Raw genomic sequence first — 15,965 nt, forward strand, 5'->3', positions numbered from 1 at the left:
GGGGACCATATGGGACGCCGGGGGATCGAACCGCGGTCCATCCTAGGCTAGCGCAGGCAAGGCAGGCACCTTACCTCCAGCGCCACCGCCCGGCCCCCGTCTATTCTTGTAAAGTAAATGTCCTTCCTATTCTTTTGAAATTTGATAAAAGTGACTTAAGAATTACAATTAAGGCTCTTCCCCTGCGCTGCCTACAGAGGTGGCTGCCATCTCCTTACTAGTCATGGCGGCCCTCAGACCTCTTGTGAAGCCTAAGATCATCAAGAAGAGGACCAAGAAGTTCATCAGGCACCAGTCTGACCGCTATGTCAAGATTAAGCGAAACTGGCAGGAGCCCAGAGGTATCGACAACAGGGTACGCCGAAGATTCAAGGGCCAGATCTTGATGCCCAACATTGATTACGGGAGCAACAAGAAGACGAAGCACATGCTCCCTAGTGGCTTACGGAAGTTCCTTGTACACAACGTCAAGGAGCTTGAGGTGCTTCTTATGTGCAACAAATCTTACAGTGCTGAGATCGCCCACAATGTCTCCTCCAAGAACCGTAAAGCAATTGTGGAAAGAGCGGCCCAGCTGGCCATCAGAGTCACCAATCCCAATGCCAGGCTGCGCAGCAAAGAAAACTGAGTAGACAGTCTTTGGGCACGTGTTATTGTGCTAATAAAACCGTAAACTGCCATCTGCAAAAAAAAAAAAATTACAATTAAGAATTAGGTATTGAGAAAGTGTGGGGGTGACTCTAGAGTAGAGAAAAAGCAGGAAATACATTCAGGAAAATGTTTTCTTAACCTACTAAAACAAAGATACTTGTGATCTATCAGTATTCACATATTATGATCCTGCAATTACTTTTGGGACTAAGTTTCTTTTAAATATAAATTATCTCACTTAAAAAATTTCTCCTCCACCTTTAGTTTGCTGATATTTTTTTGTCACAATGACCAAGGGTTGCACACATTCCTTACAGTAATATTTGCATATTTTAATTTTATTTTGAGGTGATTAATTTAGTTTTTAAAAAAGGTGTCAGTTTACAATAGTAATAGAGTCATTGTTTTACAGTTGGAGAGCTACTTCACAGATCCCTTCATTGTTATCTCACAGTTCCTTTCCCTCCTTGCCTAGCCTCAATTCCCAGTTTTATGCTCACACAGTTTTTTTTTAGCTGTGATGAACACTGAGGTACACATCAAACTGTAGTGCTAACACACTTGAATATGGTGTAACTGGAAATTGCTTGTGGCTGGAGAGTGCAGACAAGCTATCTGTCATACTCAAATAACAGAACTGTTAGGGTCACACTAAGGGCATGCGGGGCAACAGGGATTTAAAATTATACACATTAGGGGCCGGTGAGGTGGTGCTAGAGGTAAGGTGTCTGCTTTGCAAGCACTAGCCAAGGAAGGACTGTGGTTTGATCCCCCGAGTCCCATATGGTCCCCCCAAGCCAGGGGAAATTTCTGAGTGCTTAGCCAGGAGTAACCCCTGAGCATCAAACGGGTGTGGCCAAAAAAACCCAAACCAAACCAAACCAAAATAAACAAACAAAAAAACCCAAGAAAATTATACACATTACAAATAGACATAAAAAGCAGGCACTCCAAGCTTTTATGCTATTTCCCCAGGCCCCGTTATTAAATTTTATTGCCACCTTCTCTCTCTTTTTTTTTTTAAATAAAACTAAAGTTACAATTAGTGGTGATCAGGGCACCAATAGTTAACAAGGATGGAACTTGAGGCTTCTCTTGGAGCTATATCCCTGAATCTATCAACCCACTTTTTGTACATAAACAGGGAAAATGAAAATTTCAAAGTCTAATATTGCACTTAAATTTTTATTTTGCTCATGTAGCTGTAGAAATTTTGTTAGCATAATTTTGCCAGGGAGTTTCACCAACCAGTGTTAGGTGGGCTTGCAGGCTAGTCCTTGTGCTAATTAGCTTGACTGTACAGTCCTGATATGGTTCAGCCTGGCTGTGCTTCTCAGGTCCAATGATGTTGGGAGGGGCCATATGATGCTGGTATCAAACTTGGGGTCTCAAGTATGTGTGGCACATGCTCCGGCTTTTTTGTTATTTCACCAGTTCTCTCATAACTTTTTAAAACTTTTGTTCAGGGTTGGATAGACAGTACAGCTGGTAGGTTTCTTACCTTTTATAGCTGGGTTCAATCCCCAGGACTCCATATGGTCCCCTTAGTCCCATCAGGGGTGAGTTCAGAGCCAGGAGTAAGTTATAGAATAGTCAGATGTGGCTCCAAACCAATTTACCAACCAAACAAAAAGCAAGAAAACTTGTACTTTTGTCTTTTTATCTGAACTTATTAGGAAATAGTATTTTCAATTATTTTATAAATAAGAGTAAATGTGAACCATGTTTATTATATTTGTAATGGAAAAGCTGTTGTAATATTGAATAATTATACATATTACAAGTATTAGCACTATTTCTTAAAGTTTGTAAAATCAATAGTGCTTGGGGAGGTTTTATAAAATCAAAACAGAGATTGAAATTAATAAAAAATACAGGTATTTTTAAATTGGTAAAATCTAATTAAGGCAAGTGCAACATAGTATTATTTTGATACCAAATAATTACCTAAGGACTAATGATTTTGTTCTTCCTTTCACATTACTTTGTTTTGTTTTAGTTTGGGTACATCTGTGAGAAATTTTGGTTCTAAGTACATAGCTCAAAACATTTTAAAATTGCTTATCAAATCATAGACCAAAATTATACTCTCAGAACGCAGTTTTAGAATCTCTAAAGTAGAGAGCTAATAATTTATTGCAAGGCATCATGTATTTGTCTTAAAGAGAATACAGAACTGTGCATATTCTTTCTTAAAATAGTTTATATTCCTTTAAAAGTATTATCTTCTTTTAAGTCTAATAATTTTTTGTCTCTGGTACTCAATGAAGGGCATCATATAAACCTACTCTGGAGCAAGTTGATGCGAGGGCAGCATTAAGACCTTCTCTGGTAGAAGTCCTATTCCTGGTGCTGGTGTAAAAAAACCATGCTGGTTTTATAGATAAGATCCAAGGTTTAGGAGTGAATGGCCAATGTCCGATCTTCTAAAGCTGAAGCCCAATCACGATGACAAGTGTATAAAAATTTTTTTAAATCTTTTTTTGTTTGGTTTTATTTTGTTTTAGCCACATGCAATGCTGCTCAGGATTTCTTTCTGACTTTCTGCTCAGGGATCACGTTTGGTGGTACTCAGGAGACCATATACAATGCTAGAAATCAGAATTGAATGGGCCGTTTGCAAGGCACACCTCCTTTTTGGGGGGGTCACACCCGGCAGCGCTCAGGGGTTACTCCTGGCTCTACGCTCAGAAATCGCTCCTGGCAGGCTCGGGGGACCATAAAGGATGCTGGGATTCGAACCACAGTCCTTCTGAATGCAAGGCAAATGCCTTACCTCCATGCTATCTCTCCGGCCCAAGGCACACCTCTTAACTCCTACATTTTCTTTTCTTGGTTGGGGGGGGGGTTGGGCCACAGTCAGTGGCATTCATGGGTTACTCCTGGCTATGCTTTCAGACATGGCTCCTGGATTGGGGGACCATATGGGATGCTGGGAACAAATCTAGGCCCGTCCTGGGTCAGCCACATGCAAGGCAAATGCCCTACTGAAAAGCTATAGTTCCGGTCCCCAACCCCTATATAATTGCATATGTATGTACCCACCATCACCCATCTCTATATAAAGAACCTACAAACTTTTTCTTTTTTACTTTTTTTGGGGGGTAGCCATACCCCTCAATGCTAAGGGGGATATTACTGGGTTGGCGCCTAGGATTTATTCCTGTAGGTGCTTGGAGGAGCACATAGCATACTGAGGATCATATTCAGGCTAGCCATATGCAAGGCAAGCACCCTACCTGCTGTATTATTATACTGGCTCCCTAGAAGCTTTTCATGAGTACTATAGTTCCTTTGCTTTTCCTATAATTTTCATTTTTATTTGGTCATTCAATAACTCCTATTTATTGAACACTCACTATAGCTATTTGGTATTCAGTAGGAAACAAATAGAAAACATTATTTGCAACCTCTACTTATATTCACATCTCAGACATAGGCATTAAACAAACAAACAAACAAAAAAAAAACAGGGCATATTTGTGGGGAATTTCCCCTAGCTCCTCCCTAATTTCATTTATTTATTTATTTATTTTTAAACTTTATTTATTATTATTTTTTTTTTGGTTTTTGGGCCACACCCGGTGACGCTCAGGGGTTACTCCTGGCTATGCGCTCAGAAGTCACTCCTGGCTTGGGGGACCATATGGGACGCCGGGGGATCGAACCACGGTCCGTCCTAGGCTAGCGCAGGCAAGGCAGGCACCTTACCTCTAGCGCCACTGCCCGGCCCCCCCTAATTTCATTTAATATTCACTATTATATTAACCGTCATGGGGCGGAGATATATCACAGCTGCATTTGCTTTGCAAGCAGCCGATCCATGACCTAAGGTGGTTGATTCAAATCCCAGCGTCCTATATGGTCCCCCGTGCCTGCCAGGAGCTATTTCTGAGCAGATAGCCAGGAGTAACCCCTGAGCACTGCTGGGTGTGGCCCCCCAAAAAAAGTCATTAATTGTTGATGTTTTTACTTCAAAAATTGAACATTTTGCTTAAAAATCATAAACATGAGGACTGCAGTGATAGTACAGCAGTAAGGTGCTTGGCTTGCATGCTGCTGAGCTGATATGGATCCAGGTTTGATCCTTGGCATCCCATATAGTCACCGGAGCCTGCCAAGAGCGAGTTCTGAGCCCAGAGCCAGCCATAACCCTTCAGCACAGCTGGGTGTGGCCCAAAAACAAAATAAAAAAATTTAAACATGAACAGTGTGCTAACATTTGATTTCAAAATGGCTAGAGAGATAATGTACATTACTTGTTAATTCACTTGCATTCTCCCATTAATTCATAATCATTAGTGCTATTAATGCATAGCATTAATCCATATTATTTTATATTTGATATTTTATGAGTCATTCTTGAAGATGGGAAATTAGGCTTCAGTCAATTTATCAGAAGTTATCAGAATGTTCATACTTTGAACTGAGAATAGAATGCAGCAGAATAGTCTTTCATTAACAATATAGGTTGAGAAACAAGTTCCTTTTTGATTGTATACAAAATATAAATTTCTTTTTTTTTTCGTTTTTTTTTCATTCTCTTTTTTTTATTTTGGGGGAAGGAGAGAGGAGAAGAGGAGAGGGGAGAGGGGGAGAGGATGGGAGAGGGGAGAAAGGAGAGGAGAGAGAGGGGAGGGGAGAGGAGAGGAGAGGAAAGGAGGGAGGAGAGGAGAGGGGAGGAGAGAGGGGAGAGGAGAGAGGAGAGAGGGGAGAGGAGAGAGAAGAGAGGTGAGAGGGGAGAGGATGGAAGAAAGAAAGAGGATGGAGAAGGGGGAGGGGAGAGGAGAGAGGAGAGAGGAGGGGGAAGGGGAGAGAAGGGGAGAGGAGAGGAGGATGAGGGAAGGGGAGAGAAGGGGAAAGGAGAGAGGATGGGAGAGGGGGGAGAGGGGGGAGAGGGGAGGGGAGAGGGGAGAGGAGAGAGGAAAGAGGGGAGAGGAGAGAGGAAAGAGGGGAGAGGAGAGAGGGGAGAGGAGAGAGGAGAGAGAATGGAAGAAGGGGAGAGAGAGGGGAGGTGAGAGGATGGGAAAAGGAGAGGAGAGGAGGAGAGGGGAGAGGGGAGGGGAGAGGAGAGAGGAAAGAGGGGAGAGGAGAGAGGGGAGAGGAGAGAGGAGAGAGAATGGAAGAAGGGGAGAGGAGAGGGGAGGTGAGAGGATGGGAGAAAGGAGAGGGGAGAGGAGAGAGGGGAGAGGGGAGGGGAGAGGAGAGAGAGGAGAGAAAAGGGGAGAGGGACAGGATGGGAGTGGGGAGAGGAGAAGGGAGAGAGAAGAGGAGAGAAGAGAAGAGAGGGGAGAGAGGAAAGGAGACGGGAGAGGGGAGAGGATGAGAGAGGGGAAAGGAGGGAGGAGAGGAGAGGGGAGAGAGAAGAGGAGAGAGGAGAGGAGAGAGGGGAGAGGGGAGAGAGGATGGGAGAGGGGAAAGGAGGGAGGAGAGGAGAGGGGAGAGAGAAGAGGAGAGAGGGGAGAGAGGAGAGGAGACAGGGGAGAGGGGAGAGGATGAGAGAGGGGAAAGGAGGGAGGAGAGGAGAGGGGAGAAAGAAGAGGAGAGCAAAATATAAATTTCTAATAGTTTTTAATGACACTACTTCTGTGGATTATCTAGGAAAAGCATTTGTCTGAATAATCTTTCATGAAAGGGAAGGTATCAAACTATAATTGGATAAATTTATTTGTAGAATATGAGTCAAAGAAGTACATTTGCCTAATACAATTAAATACTATTCTTCAAAGGTTATAAGTATTTAATTATATTAAAACTGTACTGTTTTCTATATCCATATTGTTTTAAAATTAAATATTATCAATAATGGACAGTAAATTTAAGGATTAAAGAAAATAGTTGTGGGGGCACTGGCTTTTTATTTAAAAGAAATAAACAATTCTATTGAATAACTATATCAGCATAATCAGTGAAGAAATAATTATTATCTCTATATAATTTTCTTTCAGTTATTTAAAATTTTTTATATGCTTCTCTTTTATTTTGTTTTTTCTAAATTTTTTATTTTTAATTATGATAACAATGATGCAAAGAAAGAGGATAAGGTAAAGTTACAGGGGAAGAACAATCACCCATATACAGAGTTCTCAGAAGAAATCTTGCTGAAGCCTAAATTTTGAACTTACAGTCAAAGAACATTAAGAAAGATAAAACAGAACCCATGTACAATTACTTTGTCCACAAGTCTCCAGATCGTAGTACATTATAACATTTCTTAGCAGTACACAAAGCAATCTAAAGCCATGAAGTTTTTGTGACTCCTTAAACATTGAAGGCATAGTATTTTTTTTTACATTTTCATGCACATGCATATTAGTTTGAGTTAACATCAAAATTTAGATGTTTTTTTTTTATTTTTAAGTTTTAGAGTCAAAGGAGCACAGTAAATGGTGTTAGAGTGGCAAATATTATTTGCATAGGCCCACCAAAATATGGGGGACATGGAAAGGAAAGGCCTTGGCCTAAATACAAGGAGACCCTACCCCTGAAGTTTCCTGGCATAAGACCAACTCTAGGTTCCAGGCAAACTAGTTTGTTCAATCCAAGTCATTATCTGTAGTGTCAATACAATTTTATTTTTCACGCAGTCTCTATTGTTGGCATCAGGTTTCTGTATTAAAGATCCTGGAATCTGCATATCCTACATTAAAGTCAGGCTGGTGTGGAGCATCCTCTAGTTTCACCTCACAATTAAAGGGCAATGCAGAAAGCCCTGTCCAATAAGCTGGTCATTGTTGATGTTAAGTCTTCTCAGTATTAAGGGAAGTCTTTTTTGAGTAGATAGATGTCAGAGCAGCGGTAGGGTCTTCCCTGGTAGAGGATTGCTTTCAGGTGATGTTATAGACAACCTTGGATGTTTCATAGATGGCTTCCCTAGATCAGGGGTGAATGGAGAATGTCCATTCCTCTGAGGCCTGTGCCAGGTCATTAAGTCAATGTTCAGGGTGTAAGGTCCCATTGCACTACAAGATTTGTGTGCTCCTATCTCTATTAGATAAGAACTTATTTGTATGTATAGTACTTCCCGTTTTAATGTGCCTATGCAAACAAGAAATAAAGCCACATGGCATTATCGGTGCATATAGGGGAGTAAGAACACGTCCAACAATACCCGTGACTTGGTTCAAACATAAGCATTAAACTGAGGGACTCTTAACAAATTTCCTATTGAAAAGTTCACAAAGAGAAGATAAAAAATGGGTAAATCGTCTCTGTATAAGAAAATATTCAGCAAGAGCTATAGCTGTCAAAGAAAATACACACAAAATGTTGAAAACATACGTGTCCATTTTATGCCTTTTGAAATAGTTGGTGGGGGGGGGGTTTAACTCCAGTGCACCACTTTGAGCTGTGACTAGGACTCTGCAGTACTAAAGTTAAAAAGGGCAAATGTGGAGTAATGATGGTAGGGGGTGAGAGAGTTAAAGAGAAAAATGAGCTTTTGTAGGGGCGTGAGAAAGGGCAGAGTACAAAATGGACATTCTGCATACACAAAAACATAATTCAAGAATTATTATTTTTATAATTATTTTATACTATTAAAGTATATTGTGCGCATGGGGGAACTAGCCCCTGCACGGTTTTGAACATATAGACTGGTAAGAAATTTACCAGTGACTGCTTTAGTGCAACCGAGCAACTCTCAGAACCCATGGCGGAGGCCTGCCGAACCCCATGCTGGCATTGACTCCCGGCTCCCAGGAAGGAAAGAGGTGCTTCAAGAGCTGGGAGGCTGGAAGTTCAAAGCCCCCACCCAGACCCTCCCTAAGGAGCCGGGTGGGGAATGTGGAAAAGCCTAGGGTAACCTTCAAGTCCCTCCATGGGACCCACCTCGCTGGCTTGCCCAGGCATGTGGCCCAGGGAAAGCCCTGGAGATCCAGAGCAAGGCAGTAGAGACGTGCTGGGGTCACCCAAACCCACACCCCACCTTAGACCTGGTTAAGAAGGCCTTTGGCATGGCGGAGGCCTGCCTAACCCCATGCTGGCATTGACTCCCCTATTTTTTATTATTATTATTATTATTATTATTATTATTATTATTATTATTATTATTATTATTATTATTATTATTTTATTCAGGGGGCTGGAGTGAAAGCACAGCAGATAAGATGTTTGCCTTGCACAGGGTCCACCCAGGTTCTATTCTCAGCATTCCACATGGTCCCCTAAGGCTGCCAAATTCCAGGAGTAATTTCTGAGTGCACACAGAACCAGGAATCCCCCTGAATGCTGCTGGGTAGTCCCTCCCTCCCCCCCCCCCAAAGAACACTTAGGAGAAGTGAAATGTTACATTCCTACAGTCTTCTTTTTCTGGGGCCACTTAGTGGTACTCAGAACTAACTCCTGGCTCTGTGCTCAAGAATTACTCCTAGTGGGGTACGAGGGACTATATGGGATGCCAGAGGATCCAACCTGGGTTGGCCACAAGTGAGGTTCTACCACTCATTTTAGCTTAAATGTCTTTAACATAGATCTATTGCATATATATGCATATGATGGTACAGAAGAGAAGGTTGTTCAAATAATGATCTCCCATACTCTCCTTTTTCTGGTGATGGTGAACCATTTTATAGCCTAGCTACACCATTGTACTTTCTACCAGAATTCTTTTTTTTTTTTTTTTTTTTGGTTTTTGGGCCACACCCTGTAATGCTCAGGGGTTACTCCTGGCTATGTGCTCAGAAATCGCCCCTGGCTTGGGGGGACCATATGGGACGCTGGGGGATCGAACCGTGGTCCATCCTACGCTAGCGCTTGCAAGGCAGGCACCTTACCTCTAGCGCCACCTTCCCGGCCCCCAGAATTCATTTTTTAAGGGACCATGAGTATATTGTTTTTCAAAGACTCATTAGAGTTTTAGAAGTTAGTTTGTTTATTTCTTTTCTTTGCTTTGGGTCCTTCCTGGTGATACTCAGGGTTTACTCTTGACTATAAAATCAAGGAACACTTTTAGCAAAGCTCAGGATTGAACATGAATCAGTAGAATGCAAGGAAGTACCTTATCTGATGTACTATCTCTTCTGCCTGCATGTCAGTTAATATGACAATTATTCTTTTTTCTGGGCCAAGGACATATTTCAAAACAAACAGAAGCCTATATTTTGCATTTGAGAGCCTTAAGTTCAATTTTATCCCTAGCACCACAAGGCCCACTGAATACTACCTCTAACAGTGGGGAGGAGTGTTCTTTAAGCTCCGTTGATCTCCTTGTGGGCTCAGTTTTCAAAATAGCATTGATTGGATTTTTGTCAGAACCAGACATGACTAACCAGAAATGATACATGTGTGTGTTTGTGTGTATATCTTTCTATGTGTATGCATATTACTTACTTTTTTATTTTTGTAGTTTTTCTTTAAGCATGTTTCACTTATTTTTAATTTCACATATGTATTAAGAGGACAACAATGAGTTAGTTACACAATTCCTCACCCCATCTTAATCTCTAAAGAGCCTATTTTATGACATATACTATTTTATGTGATTAAGTAAAGCAAATAAAATATGAGATATCCTTCATATTGAAGCTCAGGGTGAAAATGACTCTTGTCTGGTTTGGAGTGTGGAGGGTTAATGATGAGGTAATGCTGTCTGCAATGAGAGATACTTCAAGTTCTCTGCCTGATTTTTCTGACCAGTCTCTATTCTTTGAACAAAATAACTTGCTTGAAAGTGCTGAGATTTTCCTTCTTCATTTGATTCCTTTCAAACATATAATTTCAAATCCATCTATTTATAAATGTCTATAAATGTATCTTAAGAACATTTAGGTATAATAATAAGCAGGACCAGCCTAGTAGGTTATCAGCCTATGACTGTAACACAATAAGGAAAAAAAAAACACAAACAAAGCCCCAGAACTGGAAGTGTTCTGTTGCTGAGAATTTCCCTCACAGTTTGATGCACCTTTAAAAGCCTCTATACTTTTCCAGAACAATTTCAGAATTTTCAGAAAACTTTCAGAATTTTTTTTCTGAGAAGTCTAAATGAGGATAATATTGCATTAGTAAAATGCTCTGCCCAAGACAAATGCTGCTGTGGTTTTTTCTTTCAGATTTAAAAATCTATGACCCAAAGCACAATCTGCAGTTAGAGCTTCAAATAATACTTTTATCTGTAATGTGCAGAAATTCTTAAAGGGGACTGCAGGTCTCTCTGCAGTTTTTTTTTTTGTTTATTGGGCGAGCAGAGCTGTATCCACTGATAATCCAGCTGCCCAGGAACCGAGTAAAGCGGACTCCTAACTTCTCAGCTGTTGACAGGCTTGACTTGCTGAGAACACTGGTTAAATATAGCACTCGCGAGCTCAGCTCCTCAACAAAGTCATTGCTCTGTCAGTGCTGTGAAGGGAGCCGAAGACTAGAAACCTAATCTCAGAACCCAACAACACCTAGCAACAGTTGAAAAAACTTTAAAACAAAAGTCTGGGCGGGAGAGATATACAACAGCCTACTATTTCTGATCAGGATTTCAGAGAGAAGAAGTTGCTTTCCCCTCTCTGTTTCCTGCATGACTTCAGCCTATTGGCTAGTCCTAGGAAAGAAAGTGGGAAAAGCTTTTTCCTGTGTATTCTTTTGGGCTGGATAGTTTTCCAGGACTCCAGTCTCTCTTAGGCTGTGTCACAAGCCTCTGAGTTCTTCAGAGGATAAGCTACTTTTATAAAGGACATAACCGAGGTTAAACGGGCTGCTGTCAGGTAAGATAAAATAACTACTTATTCTTTTAAGAAATTTCTGCTTCCACAGGAAATTTTTATTTTCTCTAATTTTTTGTTTCCTATGATGCCTACTGTTACAGTCTATTATCACAGAGCACATTGGGGTCTGATAGCAATCAGTGTGAATGATTTTAAAAAATCAGAAACATTATCAGTATTATCCTGATTCCCCTTTTAAATACAAAAATTGCTGTGGCTTTAATAGCCATCATTAAACATTTCGGTACTTTTTTCATTCTTCTGAAGGTACCAGAAGTATGACAGTAAACTATTTCATAGCTCTTGTCCCAATTAGGATGACTGTTCAATGGCGTGAATATTTTTTCTTAGAGCAAAATACTTTAAATGAATAAAAGTAACTTTGTAACTTGTGCGGTAAATCAGGGTAATATCCTGTATGGTATTTGAATTGCTGTGCTTATGATTTGCTGCTTTCTGCCTCTCCTTTTGCCTAATTCTCTTATTACACTAGTACACCTTGTGCTAGTTCTGTTATTCCAAATGCTTCTGACTAGACAAAATATACCTGGTATTGAATTACTGCTGTTGAATATAAACCATTCAGGGAGATGTTATTTTGTGTGTTCTTTTAAAAAAAATGGTGTCATTACTTGTGCATAGATGGATTAAAAAATTAAAGTTTTTAGAGGTTTAGATTTAAAAAAATCCAAGTAGAATTTATTAGGAAAAATCCTTTATGTTGCATCTGTGTTTAATATAGTGAGAAGAAAGTTCTCCTTTTATCTGTTATTATGGTCTCTCCCTTTTCAACTATGTAATTTTATTAGAATTGCTTAGAGTGAGCAATTCACATTGAGACTAACAAAAGTTATGTTTTTTTTATTGGTAATATGGATACTATTGATACCTGTGGTCTGTAGGTAGGCTAGATTAGTATAGAAAGATTATTAGGTGAGATTAGTATAGGAAAATTATTCTTTTAAATGAACATGATAATTTGAATAAATATTCTAATCTAAGGGGTACATCAAAGATTATAAAGATGCATATTTTAAAAGAAATTATTTGAATTTATTATGTCAACTTAAAAATTTGTTCAAGATCTGTTTTGAACAAATTTTTTGCTGATAAAGATCTTTTGTTTTTATTTTAGCTAGCAAGCATCTGGCTATAATTTTTTGTTCTTCTGTTTTTATTGTTGCTTACTGTCTTCTTTTTTTAATATAATTTTTATGTTAGTTATAGTGGCTTAGATATCGTTCACAGTAATATTCCAGGTACATATTTACATTGAATCAGGGGAATTCCCACCACCGAATTGTCCTCCCACAACCGCTCCTATCCTGCCTCCCATATCCTCCACTCTTCCCTCCAGGGGCTGCTAGAATGTGTGGTCTCTTCTGTGTCGAGTTTATTACTTAGTGGCCTTATAACTGTTTGGTCTTGGTGACTCCATTACTGCCCCTCCAATTGGGAGGCGGGACTAGAAAGTTCAAGTTATGTGGTTTTGTTTGAGGAAGAGAAAGGTAATATAATAGGGTAAAAATTTACTACGCCGACTATGAGCAGAGTCATTCTAGAGGCTCTCATCCTTGGTTTGAGGGACGATGGGGAAAAAAATAAGGTGAGACACCACAACAGTGTTTTGAACAAATTTTTGACAAATAAGAACATGCCAAACTTTTCAATAAATATTCCCATTTTAATAAAAATGAATTTGAGCTTATGTATATAATGTGTTTCATAATTTTAATTATATGATTAATTTAGAAAGTACACAAATTTGCTTCAGTTTACTTGGTATCAAAGAATAGTATTTTAATAGAGATGAGGTATCTTTGTTCTTTGCTTGCTTGCTTGTTTGTTTGTTTTTTGGGCCACACCCGATGACGCTCAGTGGTTACTCCTGGCTATGTGCTCAGAAATCGCTCTTGGCTTGGGGAACCATACTGGTCGCTGGAGGATCGAACCACAGTCTGTCTTAGGTCAGCGCGTGCAAGGCAAAAGCCCTATCACTTTTGCCACCACTTCGGCTTCATGTTTTAAAAGAATTTTAAGAGTGATCAACAATGGTGGTGGAATTGACCCTGAAACCCAACTATGAAGAACTTTGTAAATCATAATGTTCCAATAACATATTAAAAAAATAAGAGTTTAAAAAAAGTTAGAACTAAATGCTTTACATTTTTTTCTAGTTTTATCTTAGAAAGGGTCACATTGTTGGCTTATAAATGTATGTTTTAGGCCAAAATCTACCATTAGTTCTAGACATATCATGTCTCTTGGCGTCAGCATAACAATATGAAGATAACTGAGCATAGCACTTGATCTTGAGTAGAAAGTGCATTTCGTGATAAATTGAATGCTTGAGTATTGTCTTATGGTTGTAAGTTAAAAGTAACGAATAGCTCGTGTTATATTATATACTCTAATATATAAACATTAAATGCTTTCTGAGATAACTATTATGTTCTTCCATATACTTACATTTATATTTTTTGTATTATTTTGGAATCTATCCTTTTTATTCACAATAAACACTAAATTTCATTGCCTTATCGTCTACCTCAATAAAGTCTCTTCACCTTCTGGATGCATTGTCTTCCCACTCCTCATTGTCATCCAAGTTATCTTGCCCATCCATGTCCATGGATGAATTTAACTAAAAATTGCTACACTTGTATCTCTGTTCTTCAGTTATATTCTGGGACTCCTAGTTGCTGCCAAACACCTGGTCTGGACATTTTGAAAACCTACCATACTTAAATTTGATAATCTTAGCTTCCACTACTTATCCAGTGTCCTTCAGATATTTCAGACTTGGAACCATTTCCTAAACATTTACACCGTAAATATTTCTTTTTTTAAATTTTTATATATTTTGACCATCTTGGCTTACATATCTTTCACAGTAGTATTTTATGTACATATTAACATTGAATCAGGGGAATTCTCATCACCAAATTTGTCCTCCCTCCACCCTGTTCCCTTCCTGCAACCCATATCCTCTACCAGCACCCCCAGGCTGTTAGAGAAGTGGTCCCCTCTGTGTCTAGCTTACTACTAGTGATCATATATCTGTTTGGTACACAGTAAATATTTCAATGCTCCCCTTCTGCTTATCTCATCCTGCTTGCCTCTCCTTTACTGTTAACATCAATATAGATTTTAATGACCAGACCAGAGTCTTTTGTACAATAATTTTTTTGGACCGTAACTTATAAAAAAATTCCTTCTTCATGTATTTAGCAAGTAAAATGCTCTATTAGAATTAGGACACATTTGAATAAGGTTTGCCTCTGTCACTTCAAAAATAAATTAAAGTTATTAAGTTTATATTATTAAAGATACTGATTGTATTAAAGGTATTAAGTTTGTCTTAAGATCTTCAATTTTAATAATTTTAGTCTTGTGTATGTTATTAATATTTGATTAATATTTCTGGCCACAATTTCTGTAGATGCAATTTCTAAGTGCATTTTCTAGCCATTTTTAAAAATTATTTAAAAAACATAATTATAACTGCAGTTATACATGTTTTTAATGATTAAAAAATTCTTAGCTTTCTCTTGTTGCTGTTGTTTTCTTGCACTGACCAGAGGTGAAACACACTTGGCTATGGTACTTACATATGTGGCTGTGTTGTGTCAGATATCACATATATTGTTGTGGCATCAAGCATGCCAAATATCTCTGGGATTACATTTTGTGCATGTGAGATGGGGCTAAGATATGAGTCTATGTTTATGAAGCAGGGACTTTGCCTTTAATTAGTCCTAGGTTTCTTAATTAATAGATTATGATCTAAAATTTTTCTCAAGGAAAAATTTCACAACTTTACTATTCTCAGGAAAAGTACAAGTAATTATAATTATGCTTATATGCCTGATTACGAAGTTAACTCAAGAGTTAAGTGGCTATCTAAAGACTGTATATGCACATGCATGTCTTGTGATACCCTAGACCTTGCCTCTAAATACTATAATACTAGTTATATAAATTAATAGATGTTATCATCTATCTGTACCAGATTCAATTTTTAGAATTGATCATTGGTATTTTTTGTTTGTTTGTTTTTGGGTCACACCTGGCAGTGCTCAGGGGTTATTCCTGGCTCTATACTCAGAAATTCCTCCTAGCAGGCTTGGGGGACCATATAGGATGCCGGGATCCACCATCCTTCTGCATGCAAGGCAAACATCCTAACTCCATGCTATCTCTCTGGCCCCGGTATTTTCTTTTAATTAAAATAGTTCCTCTTACTTATGGATCATGGATTAATAATATGTCATTAAATATTCAATGTTACATTTTCCCCTAGATACTTAGAATGGCAGTTTTTATTTTTATTTTTATGAGGTACCATACTCACTTGTGCTCAGGGATCACTCCTGGTGGAACCTAGGGAATCATATGGGGTGCCAGAGCTGGAGCCAGGTCAGATGCATTCAAAGCAAGTGCTTTATCCATAGTATTATATCTCTAGTCCCTTCTCATTTTAAATTTCTCATAAAATATGCAGTTTTACTAAAGCACAAGGGATGATTTTGAAGCAATTCTTTGTGTTCACTAAAGAAAAATTTTATAAGATGGCAAAGAAGATTAATAATTAGTCTACTACTCAATAACAAAAAGCTC

At 38.9% G+C, this 15,965-nt stretch overlaps 1 protein-coding gene across 1 annotated transcript; it reads left to right on the forward strand.

Moving 5' to 3' along the window:
• Window positions 1-204: 204 nt before the first annotated feature.
• Window positions 205-705, forward strand: LOC126013788 (60S ribosomal protein L32-like). The gene has a single exon (XM_049776993.1). It carries the CDS (start codon window positions 224-226, stop codon window positions 626-628), a length of 405 nt encoding a protein of 134 aa, XP_049632950.1. The 5' UTR covers window positions 205-223; the 3' UTR covers window positions 629-705.
• Window positions 706-15,965: the final 15,260 nt, after the last annotated feature.

This window comes from Suncus etruscus, chromosome 7, assembly GCF_024139225.1.
Source record: "Suncus etruscus isolate mSunEtr1 chromosome 7, mSunEtr1.pri.cur, whole genome shotgun sequence".
Lineage (NCBI taxonomy): Eukaryota > Metazoa > Chordata > Mammalia > Eulipotyphla > Soricidae > Suncus > Suncus etruscus.

What these genes read in the sequence shown, in the direction of transcription:
- LOC126013788 (XM_049776993.1), top strand. Translation starts at nt 224, where the DNA reads ATGGCGGCCCTCAGACCTCTTGTGAAGCCTAAGATCATCAAGAAGAGG.